The 15003-nt window shown below is 49.2% G+C and overlaps 1 protein-coding gene across 1 annotated transcript in view; it reads left to right on the top strand.

The window, feature by feature from the left end:
• The first annotated feature begins 921 nt into the window (after nucleotides 1–921).
• Nucleotides 922–15003, top strand: part of LOC126210614 (arylalkylamine N-acetyltransferase 1-like) — a 36703-nt gene continuing 22621 nt past the window's right edge. Inside the window, exon 1 of the mRNA XM_049939907.1 lies at nucleotides 922–1104. Coding sequence (XP_049795864.1) covers nucleotides 924–1104 — 181 coding nt within the window. The 5' untranslated portion in view covers nucleotides 922–923. The remainder of the gene's footprint in view (nucleotides 1105–15003) is intronic.

Raw genomic sequence — 15003 nt, forward strand, 5'->3', positions numbered from 1 at the left:
TAAAATGGTTCCCCAGACCATCACTCCTGATTGTCCACCCAGATGGCGAGTGACAGCGAGGTTGGTGTCCCACCGCTGTCTCGGGCATCACCATACACATCTTCGTTTGTCATCAGGGTTCAGTTCGAAGCGTGTCTCATCACTAAAGACAATTTTACTCCAGTCATTGAGATTCCAGGCTGAAGATTTGTCTGGAGATGCCGTGGACAGCAGTGGGAGACCAAAGTGGCTGTCGCCCAGCAAACGGCCTGACAGCCACGAGTGGTGGTCTGAGGTGCCATTTCGTTTCATAACAGGGCCCCTTTGGTGGGTCATCTGTGGCACAGCGCTACGTTCACGATACTCTATGCCCAGTTTTGATGCCCTTCATGGAAAGCCACCCCGGTATTACATTGCAACACGATAGCATCCACCTCCACTCGGCAAGAGTTTCTACACCTTGTTTTTATGCTTGCTGAAACCTATCTAGGCAAGCTATGTTGTAAGATCATCTCCCTAGATGAGAATATTTGGATCATTATGGCCAGGGCCCTCCAACTCTTTAGAGATTTTGATGATCAAACGCTGCACTTGCACAGAATTAGGCACTGTGCCCATCAGGAGGACAGTCAATGGCAAGCTTAATAACTTCTTGGGTAGGGGCCAGAGGTGAACCCACACACAATGTTGAACAAATAATCAACCTTTTCTGAAACTGTAATCATTTGTTTGGCTGTAAATGCACATTATATCTACCCATTTCCATCTTATTCGGACGGCTCCTTACTGGTGCGTCATTTTCGTATTTTTTTTATTTTCGTCAGTGTATTTTATTAAACTCCTGACTGAGTTCCATCACATTCAACACAGAATGTTTTTGGAGTTACATCCATTTTTACAGCTTTTTCCTCTATGTACAGGTAGCTCGCAGCACTACCTGCAACATGCCCTCGGTGTCCTACGCCATCCGGCAGCTGACGGCTAGGGACAGCCCACAGCTGGTGGACTTCCTGCGTCGGTTCTTCCTGAGGGACGAGCCGCTCAACGCAGCCATGGGTATCATGGCCAACGGGCGACAGTCCTGGCCAGAGCAAGAGCGCTTCCTTCTCGAGCCTCTGTCCCAAGGTACAGTGCAGCATATCAGTCGGTTTTACTCCATAACAGTTCAAATAAGTGTGAATCTGTAGGGCTGAGGTCGTCAGTCCCTAGATGTACACACTAATTGAACTAACTTATGCTAAGACCAACACACACACCCATGCCCAAGGGAGGAGTCGAACATCCAGGGGGAGGGGCCTCGCAGTCCACGGCATGGCGCCGCCAACCACCTGGCCACTCCACGTGCCGTAACGGTGAATCAGCCCATATGGTTACAGAGAAGGCGCCATACACAGGTGTTTGTTTTCCCTTGAGACAACTAAATACCCCAAAAACGACGCATCACACGAAAAAAAAATGTTCTAACTAAAAAGCTGCCCACGCGACCACTACCGTCGCAGGTTCGAATCCTGCCTTGGGCATGGATGTGTGTGATGTCCTTAGGTTAGTTAGGTTTAAGAAGTTCTACGTTCTCGGGGACTGATGGCCTCAGAAGTTAAATCCCATAGTGCTCAGAGCCATTTGAACCAAAAAGCTGCCACTGGCTACCTCCAAACCATGCCTCGTGCATGGAGGGTCAACTTTGTATTTTAAAATGGGAACTCTCCAGACATTTTATTTTACTGCATTCCACAAATATCAAGTGTGCCTGAATTTACAATTAATAACAGATACATTTGATCCTACATTTCATTTATGAAGTCACTGTATACTTTTGTGTTCTAACAGTTCATGTTCTGCTGTTTAACTTGAGCTTCTTAGCTCACCATGTATGTTGACAATTATAATCTCATACAATTTATGTGACTTCCTTATGAAGAAGACATCCTTAGTGGTATCGAAACCTGATCATGGTATTTACATTGAACTTATGTATCCTGTTGGGTGCATACCTTATTTATTGAGTTCATATTTGTGTTCTACATTTACTTTAGTCTTGCACATTTGACATTATAGTACAATATGGTTACATGTTTCAATGACTTGTTAGAAATTATGTATAGCATGATCCAGGAACAACAATGTAGATGTAACAGTTTCTTGTGGCCATCAGGATACTTGATACTGGTCAGTCCCCTTGCCTCTCACCATTTGCATGCTTGGTTTCAGTGAGTCCCCTAGCCTCTCACCACTGGGGTGCTTGATTTTGGTGAGTCCCCTAGCCTCTCACCACTGGGGTGCTTGATTTTGGTGAGTCCCCTAGCCTCTCACCACTGGGTTGCTTGATTTTGGTGAGTCCCCTAGCCTCTCACCACTGGGGTGCTTGATTTTGGTGAGTCCCCTAGCCTCTCACCACTGGGGTGCTTGATTTTGGTGAGTCCCCTAGCCTCTCACCACTGGGGTGCTTGATTTTGGTGAGTCCCCTAGCCTCTCACCACTGGGGTGCTTGATTTTGGTGAGTCCCCTAGCCTCTCACCACTGGGGTGCTTGATTTTGGTGAGTCCCCTAGCCTCTCACCACTGGGGTGCTTGATTTTGGTGAGTCCCCTTGCCTCTCACCACTGGGTTGCTTGATTTTGGTGAGTCCCCTAGCCTCTCACCACTGGGCTGCTTGATTCTGGTGAGTCCCCTAGCCTCTCACCACTGGGGTGCTTGATTTTGGTGAGTCCCCTTGCCTCTCACCACTGGGTTACTTGATTTTGGTGAGTCCCCTAGCCTCTCACCACTGGGGTGCTGGATTTTGGTGAGTCCCCTAGCCTCGCACCACTGGGGTGCTTGATTTTGGTGAGTCCCCTTGCCTCTCACCACTGGGTTGCTTGATTTTGGTGAGTCCCCTAGTCTCTCACCACTGGGGTGCTTGATTTTGGTGAGTCCCCTAGCCTCTCACCACTGGAGTGCTTGATTTTGGTGAGTCCTCTAGCCTCTCACCACTGGGGTGCATGATTTTGGTGAGTCCCCTAGCCTCTCACCACTGGGGTGCTTGATTTTGGTGAGTCCCCTAGCCTCTCACCACTGGGGTGCTTGATTTTGGTGAGTCCCCTAGCCTCTCACCACTGGGGTGCTTGATTTTGGTGAGTCCCCTAGCCTCTCACCACTGGGGTGCTTGATTTTGGTGAGTCCCCTAGCCTCTCACCACTGGGGTGCTTGATTTTGGTGAGTCCCCTAGCCTCTCACCACTGGGGTGCTTGATTTTGGTGAGTCCCCTAGCCTCTCACCACTGGGGTGCTTGATTTTGGTGAGTCCCCTAGTCTCTCACCACTGGGTTGCTTGATTTTGGTGAGTCCCCTAGCCTCTCACCACTGGGCTGCTTGATTTTGGTGAGTCCCCTAGCCTCTCACCACTGGGGTGCTTGATTTTGGTGAGTCCCCTAGCCTCTCACCACTGGGTTGCTTGATTTTGGTGAGTCCTCTAGCCTATCACCACTGGGGTGCTTGATTTTGGTGAGTCCCCTAGCCTCTCACCACTGGGGTGCTTGATTTTGGTGAGTCCCCTTGCCTCTCACCACTGGGTTGCTTGATTTTGGTGAGTCCCCTAGCCTCTCACCACTGGGGTGCCTGATTTTGGTGAGTCCCCTAGCCTCTCACCACTGGGGTGCTTGATTTTGGTGAGTCCCCTTGCCTCTCACCACTGGGTTGCTTGATTTTGGTGAGTCCCGTAGCCTCTCACCACTGGGGTGCTTGATTTTGGTGAGTCCCCTAGCCTCTCACCACTGGGGTGCTTGATTTTGGTGAGTCCCCTTGCCTCTCACCACTGGGTTGCTTGATTCTGGTGAGTCCCCTAGCCTCTCACCACTGGGGTGCTTGATTTTGGTGAGTCCCCTAGCCTCTCACCACTGGGGTGCTTGATTTTGGTGAGTCCTCTAGTTCTCACCACAGGGGTGCTTGATTTTGGTGAGTCCCCTAGCCCCTCACCACTGGGGTGCTTGATTTTGGTGAGTCCCCTTGCCTCTCACCACTGGGGTACTTGATTTTGGTGAGTCCCCTTGTCTCTCTGCTTGCAGCCTTGCCATAAATTAAAATTATTTCAGTCTTCTCTGTATCGGATGCAACATCAATTACGTAGCTTGCCAGAACAGCTTCCAGATAGGAGTAGTGCCAAGAAGTTCGCTGTTCATGCTTACAAACCCCCCGGCGCTGCAGCGGCATATCATGTAGTGGGGCACCGAGCATTGAGGTGAGAATGTGAGTGTTTAGACGATATGTGTTGTAAGATGTCGTAGTGTCCTGACCTTCATTGCTTACATATTCCGCCCTCACAGTCATATTCCGCACATCAAGACGCTTCATTCGAACCCAAACTCGATAAGATAGAGTCAATGTATGAATTCATGTAAACGATATGCAAATAACAAGTAAATCGCAAGTGCGCACCGAGGTTGAAATACTCGTGGCTGGGGTACAAACACACATTCAAGACACAACGGTCACAAAAGCTTTTAGTTCGGGAGAGGCAAACCACACGCCAGGAGGCCGGTCCCTCCAGAGGATGAGTCAACCTATCCATGTCGGCCGGCGACCACCCATAGAGCAGACAGCATTTGCCCAAGTGAAAGGGAGAACGACCCCATGTTCAGCTTAAAAGCAAATTCCGCTACATTGTGTGGGAGCACCCAGCCTACGCATTCTTTACAAACATAGCACTCAGTTTCGGATGTTTTCACAGGGAGACAGCAAACGCTGATGCTTAAGATTTCCGGATTGGTCGCCTTAAACGAAACGCCATTCTCCCGTTTTAGAAGAACAATGCTAATTGGCAGACGATATTCCTGGCGCCTTGAGCTGAAGGAGTAATGGAAGAGACCAAAAGATACACCCCTTCACGTCGGGCGTGGAGAGGGGCCGTTCCATTGTCGCTCTTGGAGCGAGAACACGTAAAGAGAGCGTGTGCGTTCGTAATTGTGCTCAAAGAGCGAGGAACAAGTCTCTCCTCATTGCTTCACTGGGGGAGCACCTCTGTCGAGAGCGAATCGGAGTGCGACTCTATATTGAGTCCTTGTGATTAAGCATTGTTCACTGTGTTGGCCGCCACACTTATTGTACAGTGTGAACGGACGTAGTTATAGTTAAACGCCTGGGAGCGAATTTTTGAGTGGCATCGCGGTGGACTGGTTATCTGACCGGTGTACCACGCCAATAGTTAGACTAGGGGCGAATAGGAGTCCTCGACTTCATCAAGGTGTAGGGAGAGTTTGATTGGCGAAGGGCAATCCAGATAGAAGCAGAGTTATCTTATTTGTCAGCAGCGAGCGGCGCAGATAGCAGTCATCGCAGCTTACGGTATTGTGCGCTACAGCTCTTGCGAGCCCCATATTTCGTCCACAACAGTACACTTCACTGCATTGCACACGTGACAACCTCGACCGTACCAGGCAACATTCTAATGGATAATTATTCAAGTTGAGTAGGCGCGGCTCTCAGCCATTTTGCCAAGTCAATAACAATCTTAAACTTTATATAGAAATTTCATTAGCGAATCCTATTCTTAAGAGGTAGCTTCACATTCCGAAAAGAACCTGGAAATAACTTTTTCAGTTCATAACTTAAAGTGTCATTGTGATTTATCAGAATTTTTGCAAAAAAATAATAATAATAATAATAATAATTTTCGTTAGTTTCATGTTTTTCTTACACTAACTAGCACGACTCCAGTACTCTAGTATCCCACTAGTTACGTAAGAAATTTTGTGAATTTTTGTGTCATTTCCTACTATAACTATAGGACATCTGCTAAGACATGAGGGAATGACTTCCATGGTGCTAGAGGGAGCTGTAGAGGGCGAAAACTGTAGAGGAAGACAGAGATTGGAATACGTCAAGCAAATAATTGAGGACGTAGGTTGCAAGTGCTACTCTGAGACGAAGAGGTTAGCACAGGAAAGGAATTCGTGGCGGGCCACATCAAACCAGTCAATAGACTGATGGAAAAAAAAAAGTTCCTTACAGCGGACGACTCCAGAAGGTATTTATTGCTGAAAGTTTTCGAGTCATTTCTCTTTAGAACGTTAGAAGCGTCTGTCTGACTTCTGTAGTAGTGTGGGGGTGAAAATTGCATCTTGCAGGAACCACAGGGTAAAGGGTACATCTCAGGTTAATCCGTTGCACAGAATGACAGAATAGCACCCACACTTCGCTCACAGTTGTTTCCACGGTGGGTGCGCCATCACTATCGTTTATGGACATTATTTGATGGTTGTGGATTGCATTCCACCAGTGCGATGGTTATGGTGGTTGGATGGAGACAAACAGCGAACTTAGTGAACCTGATGGTGGATTCGAGGGTGGCTACCAAAATCAATCATTCTGATGATTTGGGGACTCACCACAATCAACCCTGTAGAGAACAGAAAACTACGTTACCATACATTGTAAATGTAATGTAGAATCAAATACGTCGGTTGAAGCACGAAAACAGCACACTTGATATTTTTCTATTACAGCGCCATATACCATGAACGGGCAGTGATGCTTTGAGTGAACTATACACATTTTTTGGCATAGAATCCTAATACGTAATACAAATGGGAGATCCCATTTTAAATTACAAAGTTGACCTCACCCATGCAGGAGGGGCTGGTTAGGAAGTGGCCACTTGCAGCACAGACAGATGTCCTCTTTACTGATGCTAACTCTTCACATACAACGATTTTCTGTATGGAGCATAATTTTTGAGATATTTAGTTATCTAAAGTTAAAACAAACACCCTATATATTACTAAACAGTTAAATCAGTCACGCAGTCACTGATGAATCTTCCTGGTTGTATGGCCATGAGCACTGAAACCTTTCCGATTCTAACGTTTCGTCCACATCTGCGCTCGACATCTTCAGAGCTTCACGTGGTTCCGCAGAGTCTTACCAACTGATGGTTCGCGTGCATGTTCAGCTATCTGCTCTTCCTGGGGATGAAGGACGCAAGGAAGTGTTTACCCTGGGGCATTTACCGCAACAGCAACGTGTATAACTTTCATTTATTACTTCCATGTGTTAGCGAGTCGTTTAGTCAGCGATTGTGACATGAATTGCAGGGCTGTAATACGCTGGCCTTACTATCAGTCAAATACGGCCACTGGGCGCCAAAATTGTTCTCTGTCGCAATTTAATCGGTCGAGTTGATGGATGAGCCGCGAGGGGGTTCCCTTGTCTTTTTGTGCGTCCTTCAGGCATAATGTTGGAATAGGCAAGGATCTCCATTACTTGGGCTGGGTCGTGCAAGGGTTGTGCCAGAAACCATCGAGTTACATGAAATATGCTGCACGGTGTGACGTTCAACGTCTGCTGTAGGTAGCACTGGCGGTAGTTGGCCGGAGAGCCCCATGTCTCACACACACACACACATAGTCCATGATGGGCCCCACACGAGGCCAGCAGAGTGTGAGGCCACAGTCGACCGGCAGGGTGGATCCTTCATGCAGGAGCGGGCAGTGTGCGCCAAGTCGTTGCTGCACCTTGCGATCGACACTGTGTATGTGCCTTTGCCAGGTGAGCGTAGGGTCAAAGGTGACATAAAGGTATTTTGCATCATTGGTCCATGGCATAGTCTCGCAGAAGAGCTGCAGTTGTGGCTTCATTGGACAATGTCTCTTGGCTAATAATATTGCTTGGCTCTTAGTCGCTTTGAAGCCTATCCACAGAGGCATACCGACAATCTTTCTTTCCACGAACAATACAAGGCTGGAATAGAAGGGAGAACCGATAGAGATACTCAAGGTACCCTCCGCCACACACCGTCAGATGGCTTGCGGAGTATGGATGTAGATGTAGATCCGATGGAGCCAGACGTTGTGCGTAAAGATACTGATAAAGGTGACGAGCAGCTCTTCCACTACCGTGAGCTTCGCCATACAGAAGAATCGGGTCGGTGCGTTCTGCAAATGTGAGCTCGACCGTGTTGCTCTGACACTCACAGACACGTGAATGTGGCTCAAACGAGGTCAGAGGTAGGATGGAAGTCAAATGACTTCAGCCAATCAGACGTAAGCACTCCCCACCACGATTACCCTGTTGCAAACATACCTAGCAAACATGTTTTAAAACGGCTGTACGTTTCCAGTCATGGGTTACTATTCAAAATACAGGATGTATCAAAGAGAACCATCCAATTTTTTAAAAATCAATTATTAGGTTATTTGAGATACGTGGGTGAACAAAATACTATTGGAAAGAGCAAACTGTCGAGTTTTACATGCTTCCCGCTAGATAGCAGCAGTGTCGCCTGCTTCAGTTCTAGTAAAAATGGTGTCGGGACAACAGTGATAACTGTTCAGCGTGATTTTCGTGCTAGGTACTGGATCCTCCTATTAGCACAGAGCGTTAGACGATAGCATGAACAATTCCGAACAGGTCGTTTGTGTAAAGGCAAATCACCAGGCCATCCCCGAGTGTCTGACACACGTCGAATGCATCCGCTGTAGTTTCACAAGGAGTGTGCAGAAATCCAGCTGTCGAGCAGCTCAACGTGCCCTCGATGTCCGTCTGGCGTGTGTTGCGTCGACGTCTACACGTGAAATCGTACAAAATTCGGTTACTGCAAGCTTTAAATCAAAGGATTACTGGACGATGGATCGGTCGCACTGGAGCAAACGATTCAGCCTTACATTACTAGCCTCCGAGGTCACCGGACCTGACTGTATGTGATTATTTCTTCTAGGGGTTTATAAAAGACTCTATTCATGTGCTCCATTACGAAAAATAGTGAATTAACTGAGACATCGTTTAACAGCAGCTGTGGAATCTGCAACTCAAGACATGCTCACTGCACTGTGGGAACAAAATTGAATATTGCATTGACATATGTTGTGCATCCCAAGGAGGACATATTGAATACCTTGAAAAGGTATGAAACAAACTTTGAGTTTCCCGTTCACCAAAAAATAAATTCATTGTATATGTTTATTAGTTTCAGAAATATAGGCGTGCCAAATCGGATGATTCTTTTTGATATGCCTTGTACACAAAAGAAAAAGTTTTGTTTCACTCCGGTTCCCAGAACTCCTGGAGATAGACGTTGACTGTGGGTATTGTATCACAGACACAGTCCCTTTGACTGTTCGGTGAGCTGGCTGGAGTGGCCGAATGATTCTAGGCGCTACAGTCTGGAACCGCGTGACCGCTACGGTCGCAGGTTCGAATCCTGCCTCGGGCATGGATGTGTGTGATGTCCTTAGGGTAGTTAGATTTAAGTAGTTCTAAGTTCTAGTGGACTGATGACCACAGCAGTTAAGTCCCATAGTGCTCAGAGCCCTTTTGAACTGTTCAGTGACGTAACTAAACCCACCCGAAGATGTAAACAACCATTCATGAGCAGTGCCTATTAGACGGAGGGTGTCAGACAGTCGATCAGTTCCAGTTATTCCACCAGGAAGGAGGTGCACGGCTCGTGTTGCCTGTAGTTCAACCGTGCCTAGACAGTCAATACCGCGGTTCGATCGCATCTGCATTGTTACTTTGTGCCAGGAAGAGCTCTTAACAATGGAAATGTCCAGGCGTCTCGGAGTGAACCAAAGCAATGTTGTTCGGACGTGGAGGAGATGCAGCAACTGTCGATGGCATGCCTCGTTCAGGCCTCTCAAGGTCACTACTACTGCAGTGGATGACCGCTACCTGTGGATTATAACTCGGAGTAACCCTGACAGCAACGCCACCATGTTGAATAATGCTTTTCGTGCAGGCCATCATGCGCAACTTCACTGCCAACGTCCATGGCGAGGTCCATCTGTGCAACCACGACACCATGCAGTGCAGTACAGATGGGCCCAACAACATGCTGAATGGCCTGCTCAGGATTGGCATCAAGTTCTCCTCACCGATGAGTGTCACATGTGCCTTCAACCAGACAATCGTCAGAGATGTGTTTGGAGGCAATCCGGTCTGGCTGAGCACCTTAGACACACTGTCCAGCGAGTGCAGCAAGGGAGGTTTCCTGGTGTTTTGGGGTGGCATTATATGAGGCCGACATATACCGATGGTGGTCATGGAAGGCGCCATAATGGCTGTATGATACATGAATGCCATCCTCCGACCGATAGTGCAGAATATTGGCGAAGCATTCGTCTTCATGGGCGACAATTCGCGCCCCCATCATGCCACATCTTGTGAATGACTTCCTTCAGCATAACGCCATCGCTCGACTAGAGTGGCCAGCATGTTCTCCAGACATGAACCCTATCTAACATACCTGGGATAGATGGATGTTTATGGACGATGTGACCCACCAACCACTCAGGGGGATCTACGCCAAATCGCCATTGAGGAGTGGAACAATCCCGACTGACAGTGCCTTGATGAACTTGTGGATAGTATGCCTCGACGAATACAGGCATGAATCAATGCAAGAGGGCGTGCTACTGCGTATTAGAGGTACCGGTGTGTACAGGAATCTGGACCACCACCTCTGAAGCTCTTGCTGTATGCTGGTACAACATGAAATGTGTGATTTTCATGAGCAATAAAAAGCGCGGAATGATGTTTATGTTGGCCTCTATTCCACTTTTCTGTCCAGGTTCCGGAACTCTCGGAACCGAGGTGATACAAAACATTTTTTGATGTATGTGTTATGCACTCACTCCCCTTTACAAGTTGTAGGGTGTTTGCAATGGGAATTTCCGAACACCTCGCACAGATTAACATCCTTATATTCGGCAAAATCGGAAATACCATAGACCCCAGAATCCACCAGAACACAGGTTATGTTCTCCAGTTTTGCATTTTTTTGGATCATATCTGTCCTTTGGGGGGGGGGGGCGGTGGGGGGAGGGGGGGGAAGTAATATGTTTTTAGAATGAAATTTTTCACTCTACAGCGGAGTTTGTGCTTATATGAAACTTCCTGGCAGATTAAAACTGTGTGCTGGACCGAGACTCGAACTCGGGACCTTTGCCTTTCACGGGCAAGTGGTCTACCGACTGAGCTACCCAAGCACGACTCACGCCCCGTCTACACAGCTTTAATTCCGCCAGTACCTCGTCTCCTACCTTCCAGACTTCACAGAAGCTCTCCTGCGAAACTTGCAGCACTAGCACTCCTGGAAGAAAGGATATTGCAGAGACATGGCTTAGCCACAGCTTAGAGGATGTTTTCCAGAATGATATTTTCACTCTGCAGTGGAGTGTACGCTGATAAAAAAATTTCTAGCAGATTTAGAAGGTAGGAGACGAGGGACTGGCGGAATTAAAGCTGTGAAGAGGGGGCGTGGATCGTGCTTGGGTAGTAGCAGTCTGCTTTAGGCAGTGGCGCGGCACGGACCTGCTGTCCCGGCCGCGGGCGCGCGTGAACGAGGAAGTGTTTACACCGCCGGTAATCGCGCGTGTTGTTGTCTGACTCGATCGCCATGGCACACAATTTTCGGAAGACTACGCTCCAATTTACGTTCGACAACGAATATTCCAGACTCAAAGCTTTCGAAATAGAGCGTTTTTTGAGGGACGAAGTTCGTTTACCTGCTGCAGACATAATTGGAATACACCTGTCCATTGTAAGCAGTACAATGTACGTAAAGATGACCGATGAAGCTGCGTGTGAAAGAACTCTCTCCGCTGCTCAAAGAGGATTTAAATTTCGACACTCTGATGGCCATATCAGCGATGTAACAGTAGCTCCTTCAGGATTGGGTGTGAGGGTCGTTCGGATCTTTGAATTGCCGTTTGAGGTGCCAGAATCGATGGTTACTGAATCGCTGCGACCATATGGAACGGTACTTAGTCATACGCCTGAACGCTGGGCTAGTTTTAATACCTATCCTGTGCTAAACGGCGTGCGACAGCTGCGGATCGTCCTTACTAAACATATCCCGTCTTATTTATACATTGGCGGATGTCGAGCTATTGTGATCTACGATGGCCAGCCACGCACCTGTTCTGGCTGTGGTGGAGAAGGACATATCCGCTCGGAGTGCATACAACGCCGCGTCGTGCAACTGCCACATGGAGACGCGTCACAGCGAGAAGTTCCCACGCAACTGCCGATGACGTACGTGTCGGTGGCCCGCCGGGAAGTGTTGCCAAGTTCGGAGCGTGACAAGGACGTGTTTATGCACGAGCAGACCGAGTTACGGGAGAATGGAGGTGACTCGGAGACTGTCCCTACACCCATGTCACGACAGTTGAGGGAGGAACCTTCCGAAAACTCACATGTAGGACGCGACGTGGAAGTGGAGGTCCAGACGGTGGCGCCGGCAACGGACCAACGAACGACCGACGAACACAGTGAGGCAGCGGAGGGCAGGGCACGCAAACAGCGATCGCCAAAGCGTCGCAAAAAGCGTCGCCATAGTTCGGGTGACACGTCCCCCCCTAGCCTAGGGGACACGGAAGGTATCCTAGCCGAAGAACTGTCTGACACAGAACACGTGCCTTTAGAGGACGCTGACAGGATTCCGTCCGATGGTGACCGGATGTCCTGCCCTTCAGATGGTCCCTCTTCATTGACGCCGACTGACCCAGCGCTGCCGACGGAGGAGTCAGGGACACCAATGTCCCGGCAGCCACGTCGAAATACATCAGAGGACGTTTCTCGGATGGATGACCACTGCGACTGGGCGGAACCAGTCGAAGACCTACAGGAATTGCCACCCCCAAATGATGACCACTCACCTACAGGATGCACACCACGGAACGACAACGAAGGAGGGCAGCCCGTTGGCGGGCACCCCTCTGAGCACGAATAGTGGACTAAAGCCCTTGGAGTTCACAATGACATGACACGAGCATGACAACGACAACGAACCAAGCATATAAGGTGGGCACAGTGAACATTAACACCGCACGTTCGCTTGCAAAGATGCAACTTCTCCGGGACATGATTTACGCCACAGACGTTGATATTCTGCTGATGCAGGAAACCTTCAATGCTGCTTTTCCCGACGTGCACGGATACAACACTTACCTAGCGCCGACTCCAGATGGAGGACGTGGCACAGCGATACTAGTCCGGGAAGGGATTCCGATGTGTGACCTCGATTACCTTCCTTCGGCTCGGCGTTTGGCTATGACCGTGAACGGCATTCGTATCGTCAACATCTATGCACCCTCCGGATCTGACAATCGACAGGCGCGTGCACGATTCTACTCGGAGGAGATTGCCCCCCTATTCCATGGGAGGTATGACCACATCTTTGTAGGGGGGGATTTTAACTGTGTACTCACGCCGAAGGATCAAACTCCTAATTTCAGCTCCTGCCACGCAATGAACACGATCTGCCGGGACATGGCCCTTATGGACACGTGGGAAAAGATCCATGGGCAGCGAGAGGGCTACACGTATTTTACTAGCCACTCGGCGAGCAGGCTGGATCGGATTTATGTTTCTGACGGATTAAGAGATCACGTGTTGGCTGCTGAACGTTGGCCCACAGCTTTTACGGATCACCTTGCGTATTTATGCACGTTAACCCTCCCACGGCAGCGGGTCTGGCGGAGTCGTAGTTCCTGGAAACTTAATTCCTCCTAATTGGTGGATCTCGAATGTCGCCAGCGGATCGAAGACACATGGCAGACTTGCACTCGCCGTCTGCCGCTGCACCGTACGGTTCTTTCGTGGTGGCTGCAGTGTGCAAAACCGGCGATACGAAGAGCTCTCATAACGTATGGCAAGGAAAAAGCGAAATGGCTCCGAGATACACTTGACTATTACTACATGGTGCTCCGCGACCTGTCCTCCAGGGCCCCATCGCCCGAACGTCAAGCGGAAGTCCATCGCATTCAGGCCTGCATTTTATCGATCACGAGACGTCGACTGGAGGGACTTTCGATCCGTGCTCGGTGCTTGGACAACGTCGATGGCGAACGTATTGGCACGCATCATGTGTCCAAGGGACATACGCGTAATCGCCGATCCCTAATCACACTCCTCCGTGATGACGATGGTCGGCCCTTGACGTCACAACAGGCCATTGCTGCTGAGTTTCTGGAGCATTACCGCCTCCTTTTCGCTGGGACGCCGACGGACAATCGGACAGAAGAAGAAATTTTGCGACAGATGCAAACGGAGGTGGATGGTCCGGATGCAGAGGCGCTATTGGAACCCCTAACGGAAGATGACATCCGGGGCGCACTCGCGAAGGGTGCAGTGCATAAATCCCCTGGGCCAGATGGGTTGACACTCGAATTTTACCGCGCATTTGCGGATTTAATGATGTCCCAGTTGGTATTGATGTATAACGAGTTATTGAGCCCTGACACGGACGTTCCGTCGCAGTTCATGGCGGGACTGCTTATACCAATACCGAAATCGACAGCGAGTGACAGCGCCCATCAATTTAGACCGCTCACGATGCTCAATACTGACTATAAGATCTTTGCGCGAATGTTGGCGGCAAGACTCAAGATTGTGATATCCAAGACAATACCACCAGACCAGGCTTGTCTCGGGATTCGGAGCAACATACATTCTATCCTCGGCGAATACCGTGACGTAATTTCCCTGACGGAAGCTTGTCGCATGCGAGCGGCGTTCGTATCGGTGGATTTTGATCGTGCCTTTGACAGGATCAACCATGATTTCCTTGACTCGACCATGAGACGCATGGCGATACCACAGGATTTTATTACCGTCCTCATGCGCCTCCTTCGCGGCGCTTCTTCGACGGTGAGAGTCAATGGCAGGGAGGTAGGAACGATTCCTGTTCGCAGCTCAGTTAGGCAAGGATGTCCCTTGTCGATGATACTGTTTACAATAGCGCTCGAACCATTGATGCAGACTCTTAGACGGACTCTAACAGGCGTCCGACTCCGTGCGAGCTCCTTCACGTGTCGTGCATATGCCGACGACTTGATGATACTCGTCCGGTCGGAGAACGAAGTCAGTCAGGTGGTTACCCTTCTTAATACGTACGGGGTAGCTGCGGGAAGCAGGGTCAACACGAATAAAACCAAGATCATGCACATCGGTCGAGGGCTGGACGCTCTGCGAAGTCCGTTTACGACGGTGGACATCTTGCGATGCTTAGGTGTCTTGTTCACCCGATCGCTACGGCAATCAGCGGCGGCGAGCTA

The sequence above is a fragment of the Schistocerca nitens genome, chromosome 10, assembly GCF_023898315.1.
Source record: "Schistocerca nitens isolate TAMUIC-IGC-003100 chromosome 10, iqSchNite1.1, whole genome shotgun sequence".
NCBI classification, from domain to species: Eukaryota; Metazoa; Arthropoda; class Insecta; order Orthoptera; family Acrididae; genus Schistocerca; species Schistocerca nitens.